General features: G+C 37.1%; 1 protein-coding gene across 1 annotated transcript; it reads right to left on the bottom strand.

The window, feature by feature from the left end:
- Positions 1 to 2,242: 2,242 nt before the first annotated feature.
- On the bottom strand, positions 2,243 to 19,151 carry LOC148654682 (uncharacterized). The gene is made up of 19 exons (XM_088647317.1): positions 19,055 to 19,151; positions 18,725 to 18,783; positions 18,289 to 18,346; positions 17,103 to 17,257; positions 14,594 to 14,658; positions 13,957 to 14,050; positions 13,133 to 13,399; positions 11,280 to 11,561; positions 10,543 to 10,794; positions 7,886 to 8,608; positions 7,679 to 7,797; positions 7,393 to 7,603; positions 6,943 to 7,092; positions 6,595 to 6,785; positions 5,872 to 6,026; positions 4,962 to 5,219; positions 3,942 to 4,101; positions 3,697 to 3,826; positions 2,243 to 2,629 (listed from the first exon to the last, which is right to left on the bottom strand). Exons 1-19 carry the CDS (start codon positions 19,072 to 19,074, stop codon positions 2,499 to 2,501), a joined length of 3,480 nt encoding a protein of 1,159 aa, XP_088503443.1. The 5' UTR covers positions 19,075 to 19,151; the 3' UTR covers positions 2,243 to 2,498.
- Between the last annotated feature and the right edge of the window lie 2,072 nt (positions 19,152 to 21,223).

Genomic DNA, 21,223 nt, shown 5'->3' with positions numbered 1-21,223 from the left:
TCACAATTTACACGATTTTCATTTGCATTTTTCTGCTCTAATATAGGGCCTTCATAAATGAATGTAGCCCAATTCTGATCCTAACAACATTACACAAGCTACTCTAAACCTTGCCATCTAACTATAGACCTCATGATACAAATTAAAATATTGTACTTCATTCACACTACAACCATCACCCTTAAGACTTGGATCATTAACACCTTAACCAGTGAAGTTAAAAAATACAAATCACTAATCTTAATCCTAACTTGAAATAGTTTGTCTATTAATGCATGTTCGCAGTTGATGGGAGGAAGACACTAGCAAAAGTTAGCTGATGTTTTTACAGACGTTTTTAATACTGTATCTCCCTGTTCCAGGCAGTCATCCCTGTATGGTTCAAGACCACCATAATTATACCTGTCTCAATGACTATCGCCCCATGGCACTCACACCAATTATCATGAAGTGCTTCAAAAGGCTAGTCATGGGCCACATTAAGTCCAGACTGCCCACCTCTCTGGACCCCCTCCAGTTTGCATATCGTCCCAACCGGTCTACCGATGATACCGTATCCCTCGCCTTTTACCTTGCCCTGATAAGAGGGACATTTATGTAAGAATGCTGTTCATTGACTTCAGTTCAGCATTCAACACAATCATTCCCCAGAAACTGATAGAAAAACTGAGCTTGTTGAATCTCAACACCTCCCTCTGCAACTAAATTCTGGACTTTCTGACCAAGAGACCTCAGATAGACCCGATAGGAAACAACATGTCTAGTACCACCATACTGAACACCATAATCCCCCAGGGCTGTGTACTTAGCCTGCTCCTGTTCACGCTGATGACTCATGACTGCACTGCTAAACACAACGCAAATTACATCATCAAGTTTGCTGATGACACGACAGTGGTGGGCCTCATTAGTAACAACGATGAGGCACCATAAAGAGAGGAGGTGGAGCAACTAGCGGCCTGGTGCTTCAACAATCTGTCTCTGACTGTAGATAAGACAAAAGAGATGATAACTGACTTCAGGAGGGCCCGCACTGATCCCTCCCCACTGCACATCAACGGCTCCCTTGTGGAGACAGCTGGAAGTACGAAGTTTCTTGGTGTGCATATCACAGATGACAACAAAAAAAGCACAACATCTCCACTTCCTGCCGCGACTGAGAAGGGCAAACTTTCCCTCCGCGATACTATCCACATTCTATAGAGGTACTATCGAGAGCATCTTGACAAACTATCATTGTTTGGGAATTGTAAGGACACAGACTGCAAGTCCCTGCAACGAACTGTCAATACAGCAGGAAACATCATTGGAGCCTCCCTTCCGTCCATTCAGGACATATTCCACAAACGCTGCGTGCACAAAGCTTCCAGTATTGTGGACGATCCCCCCTACCCCTCCTGCAACCTCTTTGCCCTCCTACCATCTGATAAAAGGCATCATAGTATACGGGCCAGCTCCACCAGACTCTGCAACCGCTTTTTTACCCAGAGGCTGTCAGGCTCCTCAACACCCTGGTACCTACTGCACCTACTCCAAATCTGGAAACTTAGTTATTTTTCGCCTAATGTCAGGCATACTGTCTGATGTATTCTTTGCACAATCCTGTAAAGTGAATTGCACTATCCACATTGCACTTTATGTTACCTGTCAGAAAATGTCTACATCAGCATTGTCTTGTCAGTGTCTTGTCTGTATTCGTACCATAGACCTGGAGAACAATCTCACTCCTCTGTATACTTGTACAGTATATGGCTGGAATGACAAACTTGAACTTGAAAATAGTCTTGATCACTAAGGATTATTAAAATTACTCAAACTTTTAATTGAACAAAAAACTAAATGTAAATCATAAGGTTAAATCTTTAGTCTGATACAGAGGAGTTGCTTATCTACAAGCTTAATGCCATTGCTTTCTTTGGTAAGGCTGTCTTGCAGTATATTAAACTCAAGCAGCCTGATTTGAGGATGAGTAAAATGTACAGTATAAATTGGCTCATGTTGTAGCTTCCTTGCATTGGCTCCTTGTGGAAATCTCTCCAGACTCTGGTGTGCTTTTCTTTTACAAGAATGTCGCGGTTTACAGAAGTTTACACTAACAGCACATCAGCCCATTGAAATTGTGTTTAAAGACAATTGCATTGTTCTCGTTTAATGTGCAGTATAGAAAAGATCTGGTGTAAAAATGTTATATTTTGTACATGTCAAAATCGGTTTTAATGAAATACACCAATCTGCAATAATCAAGAATTCAGTAGGTTTATTAGTAACAATTTTAGATGTATAACACCTGCAAAAACAAGTACAAATCCTGGACACTGAAGACAAGTCACAAGTTGTCTTCCAGTGTTGGCAGATTCCACACGAGCTCTACTAGGTACATCCAGCACCACACTGTACTTCAAAATTAGTCCATTAGGTACTTTTGGATTTGTTTTTCAGAACAGAAACAAATTTTATAAAAGTTCTATAAGAACTAAAGAGGAAGGAAAGGAGTATTATCATTGAATCCTTTCTTGATGTTTTTCACTGCATTTTAAAATGCGCTTTATTGCATTCATGCCCAGCAAGGTTAAAAACAGGAAGCCTGTTGTTCCACCAATGATTGTCATCACATTTAGAAGCTGATGCCCTGTGAGAAAACATGAAGGTTCAGGTTAAAGAACATGACAGAATGCCATGAACACTTGAGAGACTTCAGTATGATAGGAGAGAACAGCAAATGTTTAATTGAAGAAAGAAATAATTTTTCCTACATACATATTTTCCTACATAATAATCTCCTACATTAAAGTACATCAAACTAAATTTCCAGGCATTCTTCAGGAAGCATAGTTTAAATTGCAGATATAAAAAACATCAGCTATGAAAATGTGCAAATGATTTCAAAGTAAATTTATGGCTTGAGCACTCAAAAAAAGAATGGTTTGTCTCTATTAATAGCTTATGCCAAATGAACCAACATTGACATCTAGTGGTTACAAGTAAAACTGGTACCCATTACGTCTTTTAGATATTTCCAGACTTCTCAGACTGCCAAGCACCTCCAGAATACATGCATTCAGTACTTAACACTGCAGACCCCATGATGCCCATCAGTGAATCTAATGGACTACATTTTTCAATGGTTTTCTCACTAGTCACAAAGACGGCAGTATCGATTAGTAATCTGATTGAGAACACACGAACAGAAACCAGGCACAGACCAACCAAGTTGAGCACCACATTAGGAGATCACTTTATTGGCCATATACAATTTCTTGTATTAGGGATTTGTCTTTTTGCCTACCCAAACTTACTCTCCATGAGACACAGACAGGGAGAGAAGCTTGGGGTCAGCCATTTATACGGCGTCCCTGGAGCAGTTGGGGTTAAGGGTCTTGCTCAGGGGCCCAACGGAGTAGGATTCCTCTGCCGGCCATGGAATACGAACTGGCTACCTCCCAGTGACAGGCGCAGATCCATAGCCACAGAGACACTGCACTGCCCCACAGTGAATTAAGAATTAAGATTCTCTCTGTAACAGTGGTCGATTTAACTTTTGGAGTAGAAGCTGCACCTACAGTAGCCACAGAGAGATTAGATTGTTCTTTAATTTTTTTTGTGAGGGTCCTGTGTGCTGGAGATTTCAATACCAAACTGGTAAAAAAAAAGTTCCTAAAGCAAGCAATGTGAAGTTCTTTTGGTTCAGTTACTTACAATCAGATCGTTTTGCCTCAGACATCGTGGCATGATCCCCGACAATGATGGGCCCAGCTGACAGAACTGCTGTTAGCAATCTGTTTTTAAGTTCTCTTCTTCTTTTGTCTGTTCTCCTTGCAGGACAGACCTGTCAAAGATTTTTAAGAATGAAATGGAGGGGGCATACTCTTAATATTTTCTGGTAACTGCAGTGGTGTAAAAGAAAACTTATTGTAATTTAGTGCTATTGGAAAGAAAAATACCATTGAGCAGTTTTTCTTTTCCTGCTGGGTGCATATTTTTGTTAAGCAGTGCACATAGATGGGTTTCTTTGGAGTGACAGTAAACATCTGTACTGAAAACCGGCTCTTCTGTTGTAATCCATTAGCTGTATACCACCGAAAGGTCTCGTCAACAGGACAACTGGGGAAAAAAAATATATATATAATTTACAATATATGGCCTTAAAGTGCAAAAATGGGAATTCCTCATAGATATGACATTACAGATCCTCTATGTATTACACAATGTTCCTGTATTTTTTCAAGTTTTTTAAAAAAACTTTTACATTTAAAGTGTACCGCAACATTTTCAAGACCAGTGAAAGAGCTTATTTATGAAGGTTGAAGTCAACTCTCATCTCGCAAGTGAAAACACTCTAGAAACCCCACGTGACCATTGCTCCCATTGTCAGAGTCCTACAATTACAGAGGCATTTCATGTAGGTGTGAGAGAGAAGCCATTTATAAATAAGCCTCAAGGGCAAACTTTTACAGAATACAAGTTTATAAGAGGCCTTGAAACCAAGTACAGTAGATTAAATTTATAGGTTTGAAAACATTAAATGGGGACAATACCTAAGCTGAGCTGTAGTTATCCATAATGCTACTGTACATGCTGTTGCATTTGTCAAAAACCCGCTACTTCTAAATTAAATCTAGGAAATATTAGCCATTGATGATCCTTTATCTATTATACTAATAACAGAACAGACATGCAACAGGTCAGCAACTAAAAAGCACACAAAACTGGCACTGGAAATTTCGTGGTCTGGCAGTTGTTTCAATAATCAACCAGTGCCGTACAAATGACTGACATTCAGTAAATACAATGTTCACAGCTCAATTTAGTGTACATCCTAGGTCAGCGATGGAAAAACATGTTTTAAAAACAAAGACCTATATCAAATAATTAAATTTGCACTAGCTCATGCAACAATGGGTACTTCAATGAATCATGTACTGTACATCACTCTACAGCAGGACTATACAGCATGTGCTCACCTTTCATTCAAGAAGAATACCTTCGGTGTTCCCTTTGGGTTGGAGGTCTCCGTTACCCAACAGGAGACCACCTCCAAAACAAAGTCAAAGGCAAAGGTGTCCTGTGAATGAAGGGTCACCTCAAAAAAGAGGTGAGTGTCCGAGCTGAATTCCATCGGGATCGAGTTGTTGGACTTAAAAGAATCATTGTCATGTAGAGTCATACGGAGTTCCAAAATCCGGCTGGTGTTGTACTGGATTAGGATTAAGGACTGATGCCTTGAAAGGAAAGAAACATTTGTGCTTGATGTGGTGTATGAAAATATGCATTTACAAAAACTGATTCTCTCAAATGTTGGGAAAAGGTATTAAACTGTGCTAACCTGTCTATAAAGGTTAGACTTTTTTAGCAGGAAAATCAGAACCAATAAACAAATTTACTGCATACAGCATTTTAAAATAGTAATTGTGTAGACGTATTAATCTTACAATTGCTAAATTAAAAACATTAGATCTTAAATGTTAGTTAAAAAAAGCTTCAAAAGTAAATTTACAGTAAAGTGTGGAGTTGCAGTGGGCATGTGAGTACATTTGAAGTGAAATGCAACTGCTTTGAAGTTAACCTGATAAATGTTAAATGGAACAGAAAAATTAATAGAAATGTACTCCCAGTGAAAAGCTACAGACTTGATTTTCCCAGAAAAGAAAGGAGCAAGAATTCCATTAGCAAATAAAATCCTACCAAAAATCCTTCCCACACTCCACATAAAAGCCGGACAACTTAAGAATGACTTTTTGTGGCTTTACACAAGCCATTAGCCATAATTTAACTGAACCCGAGTCCCTTGACTGCAGAGTAACTAAAAACACACTGCTGTATCTTAGAGTCAAGACAAAGGATTGTTTTTTTAAAGTACTGCCTTTTCCTCACCAGTCCAAGAGATCCTCTCCCATGTGTGTGTGACGAAGGTATTCTCTGGTGTAAACACATTTCCATACCACCTGAAGGTCCCTTCTAGTGATCACTTTATCTTTACCGGCAGTGACATGAAGAACATTTTTAAACATGATATGGGTTTCATTCACCTATTTAAGAATAACAAAACATCAAATTATTTGAGAACCATTCAGTTAATATTCATAAAACAGGAGTCATGCGTTAGACTAAAGGATTCAGTTCTTTAATGTAAATCCATAATTTGGCCATTCTAAATCAAGTGTGAAAACAAAGATTAAAAACTGCCTTGAAGTATACAAGTAAAGTGGTCCGTTATCCAAATTAAGATCACAAAGAGTTGCTTATACTTTAAAATGAGCCACAATGGCAATTCTATCTGAACAGGAGGCAAACATTTAGTACATTTACAACCCAATTCAAATTCTGCCAGGTATGTCTGACTGGATTCTGCTCAAGACCCTGGGTTTTATGTCCACATGTACTGGCCATGTGACCACCAGTGAACTGCAGCTACAGTAGTTTCTGCCTCCACAATAATTCAATAGTGGCCCTTTCAATAATAGTAGTCTCAGGCTTAAGCCAGGCTAAACAGGATTGTTTCATTCAGCTATTGTACAAATAAAAACTTCCCCTTGGATGTATATAAAATCATTATAACAATATAAAATTAAGGAACAAAAATCATGGGATACTTGCCAGAACTGTTGCCCCACAATAGCTGTGATTGCTTGTTATGGAGTAGGAGTAATAATTTTCATTCTCTTTAGCCTGGCAGCTCCCATCGTTCAAAATGACACTCACTTCACCACTGAAACGACTCCTTAAAAACTCCTTAGAAATCCCAGCTTTTATGTGGCCAACATCACAACGAGTAAACATCCCAGCCTCTGTAAACCAAAGGATAAATTATCAATTTGCACTTAGTTGTTTTTTTGTGTTCAGGCTACAGCAGAGAAGTGTCAGTTTATTTTTTTAGCATCGGGGATGCACAGCTGTTACCACAGGACACTTTTTACAACTGCACTAGTTCCAGGGTAGGCCTACCATCACAAGCAGAGTGCACAGCAGGGCTGAATGCACCGCTGACATCATAATATCCTTCGTGGCAGACACAGGTGAAGAAACTCAGAGTATTAATACAGTAAGAATTTTTACTGCATTCATTCAGGACAGGGGAAGCACATTCATCCGTATCTGTGTGCAGGAAGAGAAGACTATATAATGAAAATCATTTCTGGGGAGATAACATAAACGTAAGAAAAGACATCTGGCATATGAATCAATTAAGGTCACTAAGAAAAAGTAAAATTTAAGTCCATTTTTGCATGCACAATATACAAGTTTAAAGGACTATTTCTATTTAACTACACACAATATCTAATGTATGACAATGTCTGACATTCCTGTATGTGATGCATATTCATTATATTTGTTACAGTCTTTAAAAAAAAAAAAACACTTTAGACTACAGTATAACAGACAAAGCACACTTACCATTCCAGAAAATGGTACCATCTTTTACTGTGATGTTAGGGTAGTTGAGGGCCTGTATGTAATTGGATAGTTCAGTGACAGACAGTTGCTCTTTAGCCTCTTCGTTGGAAATGTTGTAGACTTTGAAAGTGATCTTAGTTTTATCTTCATCCGACTTAAACGCGACCAATTCAACTTCTATTGGGTGATATTTCTTTAAGACATCCTTCAACTGAAAATATATGGATACATCAGTGGAAATTTCACAGGATATGATGGATATTTCACACAATTAAGCTTTACTTACTTGATTTTTGACCGCTTGCTCCAATTGAACTCTGGGTTTAGATGACAAAGTCTGAAGATAAGTTGGCAATACCCATGGCACAACAATGGCAAGGGATGATGGAACATCAGATTCTAGATCTTTACAAAAATAAAAATGCCTTTCAATAATCCTAGAGTGAAGTTTTGGTATTCTTATTTATACAACATAAAAATACAAATCACAAACCTTGAGCAGGTGTGACCACCTTCTGGCTGGGTATGACTGTTGCAAGAATAGGTGTGACTTTTGAAGGCACAGATGTGGTTCTTGCTTGGGCAGGTGGAGTTAATGCTTCGGTTTTGTTCATGGGCACAAGAGATTCGGGATCGAATGGGGTAGGTGGGAATTTTCTATGAGTGGGTGTGATCTGTTGCAATGGGGATTCATCTGCTTCTGGATCCAATGCAGTTATCACCAAGACAGTACCGATGGCTTCCGCGAGATCATCTGCCTCTGCTGTCTCCGGAGTTTTCGCAACCACTGATGGGGGTTCAGTCTCCCTTTCCAAGTCTGGGGGAACCCCAGACACTGCGCCTATCAGATCAGCTGGGGCATCAGCATCAGGAGAGGGCTTTGTTGCAGCCACAATGCTACCAGGGGGTTCCAACACCGGCTCGTCAGTGAAATCCAAACTTGGGAAAGCTCTAGCCTCTGCATTTGTAATAAAAGCCAAGAACGCCGAAAGGCCATGTTCACCCAAACACTCCTCAAATACCTCAAGCTGATAGGAAGTGTTGGGATTCAAGTCAAAACGATCCAGAGTAGTGCTGTTCACCTTCCCACCCTGAATTACAGAACGGTTTTCATCATAAAGCTGGTAGGAAAACATCACCCTGGGCCCAGACTTAGTCTTCCAATGGACCTTGGAGTCCTGCTGCTGGAATTGCAAATCTGTTACTGTACCCGGGCCTGCAAAACATTGCAACTTGTGAGAATTTGATCATTTTAGTAAACGAAAACAAAGGCTCCATTAAAAAAAAAATTAAACATCACATCTACCAAGTAACAAGCCATTTAAAAGTCTTCAGATGTCTTACTGCCAAATATGCTGATGCCATCAGAAAGAAGGAAACATGAGAGTATCTTTGCATCGAAGGGCCTTCAATGTAAAGATACTCTCATGTTTCCTCCTATGCAATGACCACTTTTCACCTCTTTACATCGAAGGAGGTGTGAAGCGGTCATTGCATATCACCTCATTATTAATGCACATCATATACGTATTACAGCAGGTAGTAGAGATAATACATAAAACCACTGGAGTTACAAGAAAGATACACCTACTGACGTGATTAATGAGATTATAAAAATGAATAGTGCTGAAACGTGTCCATTTAAAAGATGACCGGAACTTTAATCCTCTGGATATTTAGAATTTAAAAATCACAAATGCGGCATACATTACTTTATTTTGATACTCAACATTTATGAATGCTTTAAGATAAAATATATAGATTTTTCACATTGATTGGAACCATTGATAAATTGCGAGCAACTGCCAAGTTGACACTAAATAACCTTAGGAGTGACAGCTGATTGGGCACTGGTGATGACGTTTTATTAACCTTTTTAAAAGTCAAGACTTTTGACAACTGAAAACTGAACAAACCAATGTGCCCTGCTTATCAAAAGAACAAGGGTTTTGTGTAATCAGTATTTTGTAAACTGCACTTGATGTACGGTCACTTATTTGGAATGTTCACAGCCAGCACTTTCTACAGTACCCTTTGCCTTCCATCTAAACAATCCATCAATGATGGGCCATTAGGAGCCCAGCCTCACCAAGATTGACGGGACATTCCAAGAAGTGCTTTGGTGGGCAGCAGTTTCCAGTTGCTATAGAATGATTAATAGCAACCAAATTGCACAGAACTACATTGATCAAGTCACAGGACCACATGTGCTGCCCTAGACCAGTGAACAGCCATTTTTGGCCTATAGTAAAAAAGGCCAGTAAAAAATGCTCTCGTCTGATTCTGTCAAGACAGCAACATAGTGCGAAGCGTTTCTTACAGATGAACAGCTTATATTGCTTCTAATAGTCACATGGGCTACTAGACTGGGACTTTGGCAGTAGATCTGTTTAATCATTATAAAGAATTAGCACTGAGTTATCCGATTTATGTAATGTCAGTGCACATGCTATAATTGTAATTTCTGGTAGCTTACTAATTAAAAATGCATTCATGATTTAACTTAAAATAATTATCTATTTAAACTTTACACTAATATAAAACTAACAAATGCTGTCTAATACACAGAGTACACTACTTAAAATATGCCATGATCTTACTACTATTATTCTTATTATAGCATGACAATTATATCAAAAATGTTTTTTTAATGACCTTAAGTAAAAATTATTGGTCACATTTTATATCACGTTAGTGTCATTAAAGACCTGACTGTAAACACACTCATCGATAACACGAGCCAACCAACAAGAGATACAAAGTGTTTTGTTGATGCATCTAAATAGTAACATTCGAGTAGGTAGCCAAACATGTCAAAACATGCCAAAAGATTAATTCCATCTGCACTTGATGCAGAAAGGTAAAGAAAAGAAACATTTCAGCTGTGAAGCCTTCTTCATTTCTGGGCATGACAACATGAGAAAGATTTGAGAGAGTCATTTGTATATTATTACATTCAATTCTAAAACTGAAATGATAATAATTGGCCAAGGAAACAGCCTATAAAACCTACAACAAGGAAAATTCCCATTCAATTGTCAATCCTTCATAAGATTTAATGGAAGAAACGGACCCTTTAATGGAAGGTCACTGCATATTATGGCCAGTATCTATCAGGAACCACTGCTTTGGCAGATCTCTGTTAGTTACCCGTCTCAGCCTGGATGGTCCTCACACTCATCACCGTTTTCTCTCCACAGATAGCTTCTACAGTTGCATTGTACTGGTGGCAGGGCAGTACTCCAGTCAATGTGTAGGTGTTCTGGGAGGTAGACCCCTGCAGAATTTCATCATTGTACACGTTGAATGCAGAAATGGAGGAGTTGTTCCTTACAGACCACATCAGGGTGTAGCTACTATTGGTGTGAGCAACTTGACGGACATCTTCCAGTTTAGCATAAGCTGCGGAAAAGGAAACAAAATTACTGCATGCATTTGAAGAATAAACAATACCCGTTACCATACACAAATACAACGTATGAGCATTACCAAAATACATTGTAAACTTATCAATTGTTTTTTAAAAGGGAATTACAAAGCTATAAAATATTGGAACCAGTATACCGTATGCTTTCTATTTCAGGGAATTACTACTATTATATTTGAAATTCAAATCTGGATCTTATTAACAAAGCATATTCCAATAATCCAATTTTGCTGCAAATTTTACTCAAACTTCATAATGTTACACAAACAAGTAAAATGCTTTCTAGGACTACCAACTTATTACTGTAAAGCAATGCTGTAACACTTTACATTTTATCATACTGATCAAGTACAGAAGCACATATAACATGGTAGCAATTAATATTTACACCTCACTTGGCCAAACCAACAGTTCCGTGAAGAAAATAACATTCAATACCGTTGCAACACATTCACATTACCATCAATAAAGATCTTTTCACTGCTCCGCGTTTCTTCGGTTTCACACACAGTCTGCAGGGCCAGCTGTAGCTTGCTGCAAGGAGGCAGGTTGCTGAGGGTGAATTCCAGCTTGTCCTCTTTATGACTGTAAGACTCCTCTATCTGGAGATGACCCGTTGAGTTCAGGTAGAGAACAGACACCGTGAACAAGGTGTACTCCTGATTCAGAGGGCAGTCCCACGACACAGTGAGGCTGCTGCTATTGGAATCAGTGACTCGGAAATTCCTTGGTTTTTCAGGATCTGAGCGTGAAGAGACAAGAATAACTCTACTCCACACAATCCTTCAACAAAAACATAGTTAGCTATTTAAGTAACACAACCTTGACAGACATCAAAGCCACAATGCAGTCTAAGTTTGTGGTTACTAGTAATGATTTCCAATTACAGTGGAGTTGGCTAGTGTAGCTGGAGATTGTGTTGTGATTCAACTACCCCTCGGATACATCTCAGCCACTGGAGTTTCATCTCTCCTGTCCAGCTGGGCTAAACAGCTCTTAACAGGAGTGTCTAGATACAAGCCTGTATCAAGCAGAGATCCAACACAGAGATTTAACCTTGAAAATCACAAGGAATACATTTTGTAGTATGGATAGCATACAATTTTATATTTGACTGAATAAAACAGGAGTTCTTAACCTGGGATGCCTGCACCCCTAAGGGTGTGGAAAGGGAGTCCAAGCAGTGCAGGAGTAATGTACAATTTAACATCGAACACTCACCAAGTACTGTATACTTTCAACATAACATCAATATGACAGATGAAGAAAAACAATATAAGCGCAACACCATATTATGTATATGCATTGGTCAATATATTTTTTCATCCCCAGGTGGAAATTTACAAAAAAAAAAGATCAACATCCCACATACACGTTTGAAGCAGGTGTAACAAACCGCCGGATATCACAACAATCAAAACTTAAATTATAACAAAGCCGTGAACACCTGACTTCTAACCATCCACAGTGTTAAAATTTCTACTCATTTTGCATCTTGTGCAATTCTGTTGCTATTATTGTTACTGTCATTTTATTACTGTATATCATATACTCAAACCCTAAATTGTACCACAATTAAATATTAAAAAACTAAGTTTTGTGAATTAAAAACATTCATCTTTAGTTTTGGAATTGAATTATTTACAGTTATTGTGTCTTGAATTGAGGAAACAATACTTTCAAAATGTAATATGTAATAAAAAAACTTATTTTAAATATTATACATTTATAAATGACAATTTCAAAGCACAATCAATGTGATAACCGATTATCACCGATTGTTTTTGGCCGGCGCAAACCTCAAAACTATTGACCATTCCTCAGTAGCAGGAAAGACATTCTGTCAATCTTGAGGTTTATAAATAAGAAAAACTGATTATATTACTTTTTATACCATATTTGATAGTAATATATATTTTTGTTAATATAATAAAAAGGCTTTCCCTTGGGGACAAGTATGCTGATTCATTTAAATAACCTCAAATTAAAAACTGGGAAACTAAAATAAGAAAACAGATATTTTAATATGAATGTCATATTATTAGTTAAAAACCTCTCTCTCATATTTCGCAATATATTTTCATTAACCCTGAGGTTTACAGAATAATGTGGCAGACTCGGGTCCATTTAAGAAAATGCAGTCTTCCTCAGACTTGTCAACTCTGCAATATGTGATTGAAATGAGACATTGCTAACACAATTGTCTGGTCCCTGCAAAGCGTTTCTGTAACCAACTACAGCAGTACTAACAACTGCTCCCTGTCACCTCAGCAGTTCTAGCAACACACTCCAATGTCAACCAACCAGCCTTACCCGTGAGGGCTTTCACACACAAGATGGAGGGATTACTTGGATAATTCACACATGCAATGTAATCCCTACAGGAGTCGAGGTTGCGAAACGTGTAGTAGGGTGCCGTTACAGATTCCTCCTTCACCAAAATGGCAGCATCATCTTCAGGCTCATATAAGGTGACCCTGTAGACAGGGACTTCAAGTGGAGTGGACAACACAGTCCAGGAGAGCTGCAGCGTAGAGACACTTCTCGATTCGACTCTCACTGGAAAGCGTTCAGTGTAACCTGGGAGGTGTTTAGACAATCAAAATTCTTAAAAAAAGAAGTCAGTGGAAACTGCTATTTTAAAATTCCATGAGCACATGCATTAACCTAAAACCATATAACCAAACTAATGATTTAATGTTACTGACCTCCAACCAAAAAAAAAAAGATCTGATATTCAAGCAGTTAAAAACCTACCAGCACACTGTCATTCATTCAGATGTCATTTCTTTGAGAGCAAAGTAATTTATTTGAACTCTTCTTGGTTTGCTAGACTAAGGTTGCATATATAAAATGAAAATGTAGATTTTGTTTTCATGTACTGAAACAAAATTGACTTCTAACAAATGGAGCAAAATAGGCTCTGTAATGTTTCAAACTGCGTATCTCCAAGACTTTTCCAAGTCAAGACAACCTTTTAAGTTTGCTGCCCTCTTCCAAAATGTGTATGAATTTGTAGTTTTTGAACTATATAAATTCATTTTGATCTTGTAAAAATGCTTGGCCATTTTAATTTCTTTTGCATTTTCACTAACTATATAAAAAATATTTTCAATTTAAAAGGCAACAACGCTTACCGACTGCAAAAATAAGATCCTTCTCTTGACGCAGATAGAGAGTTTTGCTTTCACATGCAAAAACCTGATCAGCTGTGAAAGACTTCAAAACCTCCTACAGAATAAAAAGAGCACAGAGTTTCCTTTCAAAACAGACTTTAAACGCAAACAGCAGAAAATGGTTGTATTACCTTGAGAAACCAACATATTCCTCTACTTATTCTAACAGGCAGAAATGTGCCAATAAAGTGCAAAATGTGAATACAATAAAACCTAAACCTACTGTACGTGTCATTATGCTTCATTTGAACTTGAAAAGTTAGTTGAGGTATTGTACAATGCTTCAGTCCTCAGAATACTGTAGCTCAGCCTTTCTTTGGATTACAAAGCAGGACTGTTGAATGATCCCCCCCACATTCACCTCTTATTCTAAATGTTACTTTTTTGCATTCTATCACTTACAGTAAGTTGATTTTAGAAATTTGTTATTGTTCTGGCCATGTGCCAATTGATTTTCATATGAAAGGTTTTCACCACAAGAGGGAGAACTTGTGTAGACAGTTTAGGCCAAACTCCAACACTATGCTTCTGTAGAAATTTGAGGAACACACATTTGTCAGCATTTACAATCCCCTAGAAAACCAGAAACGACACTCACAATTGTGCTGCTGATGGGCTGCTCTTTAGGGTCATTTTGACTTTTTACAACAGAAGGGGCTGAACCTTGAAACAAGAAAAACTTCCATTAGGGTGGAAAAATAGTGCAACTGAATTGAACATTTTTAAGCTATCTGCTCAACTGTTAGATCAGCTGGTCATGAGAAGATTTCCATAGCAAACGCATTCTACTGAAAAAGAAGTAGTTTTCTCAAATGAAAATGCTACAGAGGACATGGGTGGGGAGACAGAGCAAAGCGACATTGAAGCACCACTATAAAGTGAACTAATTAATGAAACAGCGATGAAAAGGGGTCTCATCCAGTTCACTGGAGGTCCTACATGAGCCAGAATAGCACACATGCGCAAATATACCAGGAGGCCCTCGAACAGGTTGATTGCTGGAGCCAGCATTGCACATAAGCCACTATCTCCAGACCAGAGAAACAAGCTCAGGATGAGGAAACCACATCTCCATTTAACAACATCTCTCACTATAACGCATGCTGGTGAGACAAATATTACCCAAGCATAAACAGAATAAAATCTGCTTTAACATATTTAACCATAATAATACAACTAGTACACAAATAAGCGGCACTAATACAGATAAAATAGAAACAATATTCTTCAAGTGCCTTCAAAAAAGTGACTTTTAGGTAATGGAATTACACTACAGCATTGCATGGTGTTCAGGCCTCTAGACTCCAGATTGAAAGGTTATGGCTTCAAACCGTGGGTGGGGTGATGTCGTAGCCTCGAGAAAGGTTCTCCATGATTATTGCACCAGAATATGCACTAGTGTACAACACCACAAACAAGATGCTTAAATAATTAAATGACATATCAAGGGACACCTGAAACGTTATAGAACCAGCTTTGCAGCAGAGTGAAAAAGAAAGGCAGAATTATAATGTACTGAGTATTTTGCAAACCAGGAAGAATATGAAGAGTTTATTACAAGACAAAGTGTTCTTCTACATTGCCTTTTGAGAAACATATTTTTCATGTAAACCCATTTTAACCACTTAGTTGCTTTTGAGTAAGGTTCACAGTAAATACTAGATGTAATGGCTATATTAATTCTACTTGCATATGAAATAGTAAAGAGAGAAAAACAAATGTTAATGCATTGTTTGTTTAAGCATCCTGTTTGTGAATATGTACTGTATATTTTTCTGTGTTCTGAACCATTTCAGTCCACAGTATACCATACTATCAAACCGATTCTGCCCCTTTTGATGCAAGACAAAACTAAGGACTGTAAGTGTCATTTTCAAGTAGTTTCCAGAAGGCAATGGAAAGCACTTGTATACAACATGGTCAGCCAACTCTGGTCCTTAAATGATCAGTTTCTAAGGACATCAATTTTACTTCACCCACTTAAGGTTATCCATGCAATTAAGTCAAAGATTATTTTAAATGAAATGACCATTCCAGAATTGATTGAAAGCAATTACAATTAGCTTACTTAATTGATCTAAGATTATGTGCTTCAAGTACAAATTGGTTTAAGCATGATCAATATGACATGCTAGATCATGTGGCTAGACATGTGGCTATGCAGGATTAAGGGCTGGCCATTTCTGCTATTGTCAAGTAGTATAATGTGTTTGATTCCAAAAATAATTTACATAGCAGCAAAACCACAATATAAACTAAGCCACAAACCTGCTACAGATTCTGCCTTTCATTGCCAAAATTTGCCTGGTATGAGAACTGCTTCGCCTGGGATCGCAAAGTACTGCAGAGGGTGGTGAAGTCAGCGCAGCTTATCACCAGCTGTGAGCTACCAAGCATCCAGGAGATCTACTCAGCTAGATGTCTGAAGAAGGCCAGGTCCATTCTCAAGGACCCCAGTCATCCCAGTCACAAACTATTTTCCCTCCTACCATCCAGTAAACGGTACCAAAGCATTCGGTCCAAGTCCGACAGACAACAGAACAGCTTCTACCTCCAGGCAATAAGACTGCTAAATAGCCAACCTGTAGCTCCTAAGCAAAATCACCTGTAATGGCTACATGGACACACAATTCTCACTATATTCAGCATAACTGCACTACATGTATATATTGCATACACCATGGACACATAACAGCTCTACTCACATTGAGTTTTATTCAATTTAAAAAATGTAACCTCAATTTTGTGATTTATGCGATTATTGTGAGCTTGCAGAAAAAGACATTTCATTGCCAACAACTACTGCTGCACGCCATATTGTTGTGCATTTGATAAATAAACTTTGATTTTAATTGATTTAGAATGAATTAACAGATATACTGATTTTATTAACACTTAAACTTTTATGAGGACATGATTCATGTCAAGCATAAACACGCTAAAAGTGGTTTACTTTACCAACGATAAAACCGTAAACACATTTTAGTGTATCCCAAATATAAAATTGTTGCAATAATAATAATTGGCACTTCAAATAACGAAAGCACTATTTCTTGGATTTAAAAAAAAACTGTTGGTCAGAAACTTAAAGACTATACTATACTTACATGCACCTGTTGAAATTCTCCAAGTACTGAGGTCTCTTCCATTCTGAAATGTTAATGAATGGAAACCTGATGATACCAACTTCAGAGACATGAACTTTTCTTTTTCTCCAATCGACAACAACTCAACACCATTTAACCAAAGATTGCTATCAAGGCTGTTTAAAAGAAGAAGGTTGTAAATTTGTAATAATGCATTTTACCCATTCAGAAGAATTAAATCATCAGTTCCTGTTAAATATGATCTAAAAAGGAAATGAACATGGGAATTAATATTTTACCTTCAAGGTATGCAACCTATGGTCAGGATAGATATGTTAGTTTAATTGAATGCTATTAGCAACATATCTTTAGAAAACACTCCTTGTACCAGTTTACTATAACACACTCATTTCTGAACCTTGTGTCTATAAAAATCAACCAAAATTATTTCCCCATTTCCCCATTTAAAATGCAACAGTGCGCTACTCATAAAAAATACTATGTGAAAAGGCAAACAAGCAGTGCTGGTAAGAACGGATGGGCTTACTGGTGAACCTTAAAAAAAATGAATGGCATCTTGGGACAGCATTTTTTACAACAGAATTTCAGTTTACTAGGGAGGTCCATTTAGTATGACACTGAAAGGGCTCAATTTCAGAGATACAGATGGCAAAAACACTTCCAATAAGTTCCTAGTCATATTTAATGGCACAATAAAAGCTAAATACACACTCTTGACAAGTCCTTGTATGCACACTAAAATAAAACAAGGCTTTCTCCTCATAATCATTACAAATTGGAAATAGAACTGAAAGCATTTAATATCATTCTTCAATAACAACATTAGGATGTAGTACAATAAAAATACGAGCCAGTTTACAGATTGTGCACATTTACAATATAAAAATCTAAAGCAGTGGTGGTTCATCCTCTCACCATGTAGAATAATAACATGAGCATTGCATTTACATCATGTGAATTACCTTTTTTAATTGCTTTGCTTGCAGTATCTAGTGTTAACCTGCAGTTCTCGTAAGATTTAGATTGCTGAACGTTGTCGTAAAGGAATGAAGTGTGAAAGCAAATGATGGGAAGAATATCATTATATTTCGCTCACGAACTTTTATAGAGGAACATGAATATGATGTACTGAAATACCTTGCCCGCCTGGTATTACAACGTTGTCTGCGATGTAAATAAACATTACCTTTCATAGGTGGTATTGGAATTTATCATCCAGCAGAAAGAGTAGGTACCACAGTTGCCTGTAAAACAACGCAAACATTTCTGCAGTCAAAACTGAAACGAACACTCAACCAGGGCTCTAGTTAGAACAAATACTATTGACACTCGACTAAAATCGAAATTTCAGAATTGTTTTGGTATTAATTTTACATACAGATGATATCCAAATGCCTATTTAACTACCCTTCTAAAAAACACGGAAAATCATGTCAATAATTCTGAATATAAGGAAGTCATATTCGAGGTCATGTTCAAGCCAAATACTTAATCACTTAAATCCGTATTTATGCAAGTAAACTAATCGATTAAAAGTTAAAAAAAAAACTATCAACGTTGGCAACAAAACGAAGACCCTGGGACTTCATGAAGACGCTTAATGCACACAAAATCCTACTTACCAACAGAAGCTGAATGACCTACAAAGACGCTTAGAAAGGTTATGAGCGCCGAATAAAGCCTGAAAAAATAAAATAATGTTCATTCCAAGAAAACCTTTATTGTTTTGTTAAAAACTGAATAAAGTATTAGCTATGACATTACATCTTTCAATCAAATGCGATGATTCGGTGATTTGAAACTTGAAAGGTAAATGAAGCGCCTATGGCTACAGTGTCAACAGTTATAACCTTTTTGTACTAATCAAATCATTAGCTTAGTGAAATATAGTACAATGTTACACTTTTCGTACTCATGTTTCATAAGAGTTATTATTGATACTTCTTATTTACCATTCAAGAAAGCCTTGCATTGTTTTACTCGTCTAAAAAGCCAATTCCCCCCTCTGGTCTTGCTCTAAATGTCTGCAGCACCTGCATGGTATTTAGGTAATTAACGTTTTTTTTTTAATTGGATCATTTTCCCGTTAATGCCTTGTCGGCATTTAAAGGAGAAGGAAAGTATTTTTTTCAGAACGTTGGAAGATTAGAATGATGGATCCGGGAGGACAATGGCCAGAGTTCGTCTCACGAAGAGTAGGATATGAATAGTGTCCTATTCGCTATGTATTCGCACTTCTCACCTTTTTTTTTTTACCAAAACAATATTTCAGGTCATAAAGGCTTAAATGCGCAATTGATAATGAGGAAAATCAGTGACAATAGTGAAACAGTCACAGCTGTTTCAGTAAATTGACTATTCCCTTTTTCATTTATTAAATTTAAATATTTAGGACGGAACATTCCATCGTTTTTTAATCACAATACTGTAAGTACATGAGACGTTGCCTGCTTAGGAAATAACACTTAAAGTGGCTTTTTCCAAATAACTATCATGGATGATAAATTTAAAAATAATTTAAAGATAGCCTTCAAGGGCAATTTCATTTTTACACTGTCTAGAAGTTAGTTATAGCCATATGGGCTGAACTTGGTGTCCTAAATTTACAGAAATACTTTAATGATGAATGCAATTAATAATAAATGCACTTCTCAATAAAATCAATTAATACAGAATACTCCATAACTTTAAAATTACACTTAATCTAAAGGCTTTATAGATGCTAAAGCTATAAAACCAATTAGAAAAATATTTTCATGAGCTGTTCATGCTTTATAATTAAAACAAATTCTCTTACTAGTGGCAATTTGTTATACCATTCAAAGAAGCTAGGATTCCGACAAGCTCATTAATTAGTTAATCTTCATTTTTCTAGCGTTTAGTCAGTGTTGCTCTTGGACTTTCTTTGCTTACACTTCCAGCATTTGGTTTGTGCGTTTGATGCAGGTTATGTGCTTTTTTTTTGTTGCGAATGACTGTTCTTGAATGGTCTTACGCACAGTTTTATTCATGCAAAATACGTATTTCATAGACCTACTACAGGCCTAAAGATATCCTTGAATGCGATATACAGTACTAAGTGCTGGACTGTGCACTGTGAAAAAGAGTCATTTTGAGAGGTTGCTATTCGTGACTATTGGTGCTTCACAGTCAACAGTAATTGTAATAATGGGTTTGAATGATCCCAAAACCCTGTTTGGGAATAAGTGGTACAGTATCTTGAAATGGATGGATCCCCTTTACCTTTCTTCAGTTTTTCTCCAACTTACCCCTCTATATCTGTTCATATCGTTCCAGACACCTCAACTGACCCACATCATGTACTGTAGCAAAAATCTTAAAACGCATACAAATGTTTTTTATAAATGTAGAAATTGTATTGAAGATATACCATCAGTTGAGAAGCCTATATTATTACTAATTATTATTGCCACTTTTACATGATTCTTTTGTAAGCTATAATGAATTTAAAATGCACAGAAAATATATTTAGGTAATGATTTGATTTGTGGTACATTTCTTCTGAAATTAATCCCTGCTAGGTGTAATCTGTCAAATGGATTATTTCTTCTGGATCCATAAAAGGTGAACATAAAGGTTCAGTGTGTAACATTTATTTCTTTTTTATACCAAAGCCACTAAATGGAGTATATATTCCAGGTCTTGAAATCTGGATGTGATATGCAGAATGTACTAAAGAGAAACATAACTCCTTTTTCAAATGGTTTTATTCAATACAGGGTCGCTGGTGAAGGCAGGATACACTCTGATATATAAAGTAATTATTTTATTTTCTTGGTCATTGTTGTCTAATACATTCATGCATCCACTAGCAGAAATGTAGTAAGGGTCACTTCATCCCAGAGTCCTGCAAGCACTGGTTAGGTGACAAGGCTATACCCTGGACAGGATAAAAATTTCTCCATTTAAGAAGTCCTTCAGAGCAAGAATACTTTTTCATTTATTGCAGCACAAGACCTAATTCATTATTTAATATAACATTAATCTGTGTTTTTACAAATAATTCAGTAGTACAAAATGTTTGTAGGTATATTAATATGCAAAAAATAGAATATGGCATATACTGTACTGTAAGATCACTATTGAAAGATGTACAAGGT

This window comes from Lepisosteus platostomus, chromosome 9 (genome assembly GCF_059453375.1).
Source record: "Lepisosteus platostomus isolate fLepPlt1 chromosome 9, fLepPlt1.hap1, whole genome shotgun sequence".
Taxonomy (NCBI): Eukaryota; Metazoa; Chordata; class Actinopteri; order Semionotiformes; family Lepisosteidae; genus Lepisosteus; species Lepisosteus platostomus.
The sequence above is the reverse complement of the archived record's forward strand: the minus strand, read 5'-3'. Positions and strand labels throughout refer to the sequence as shown.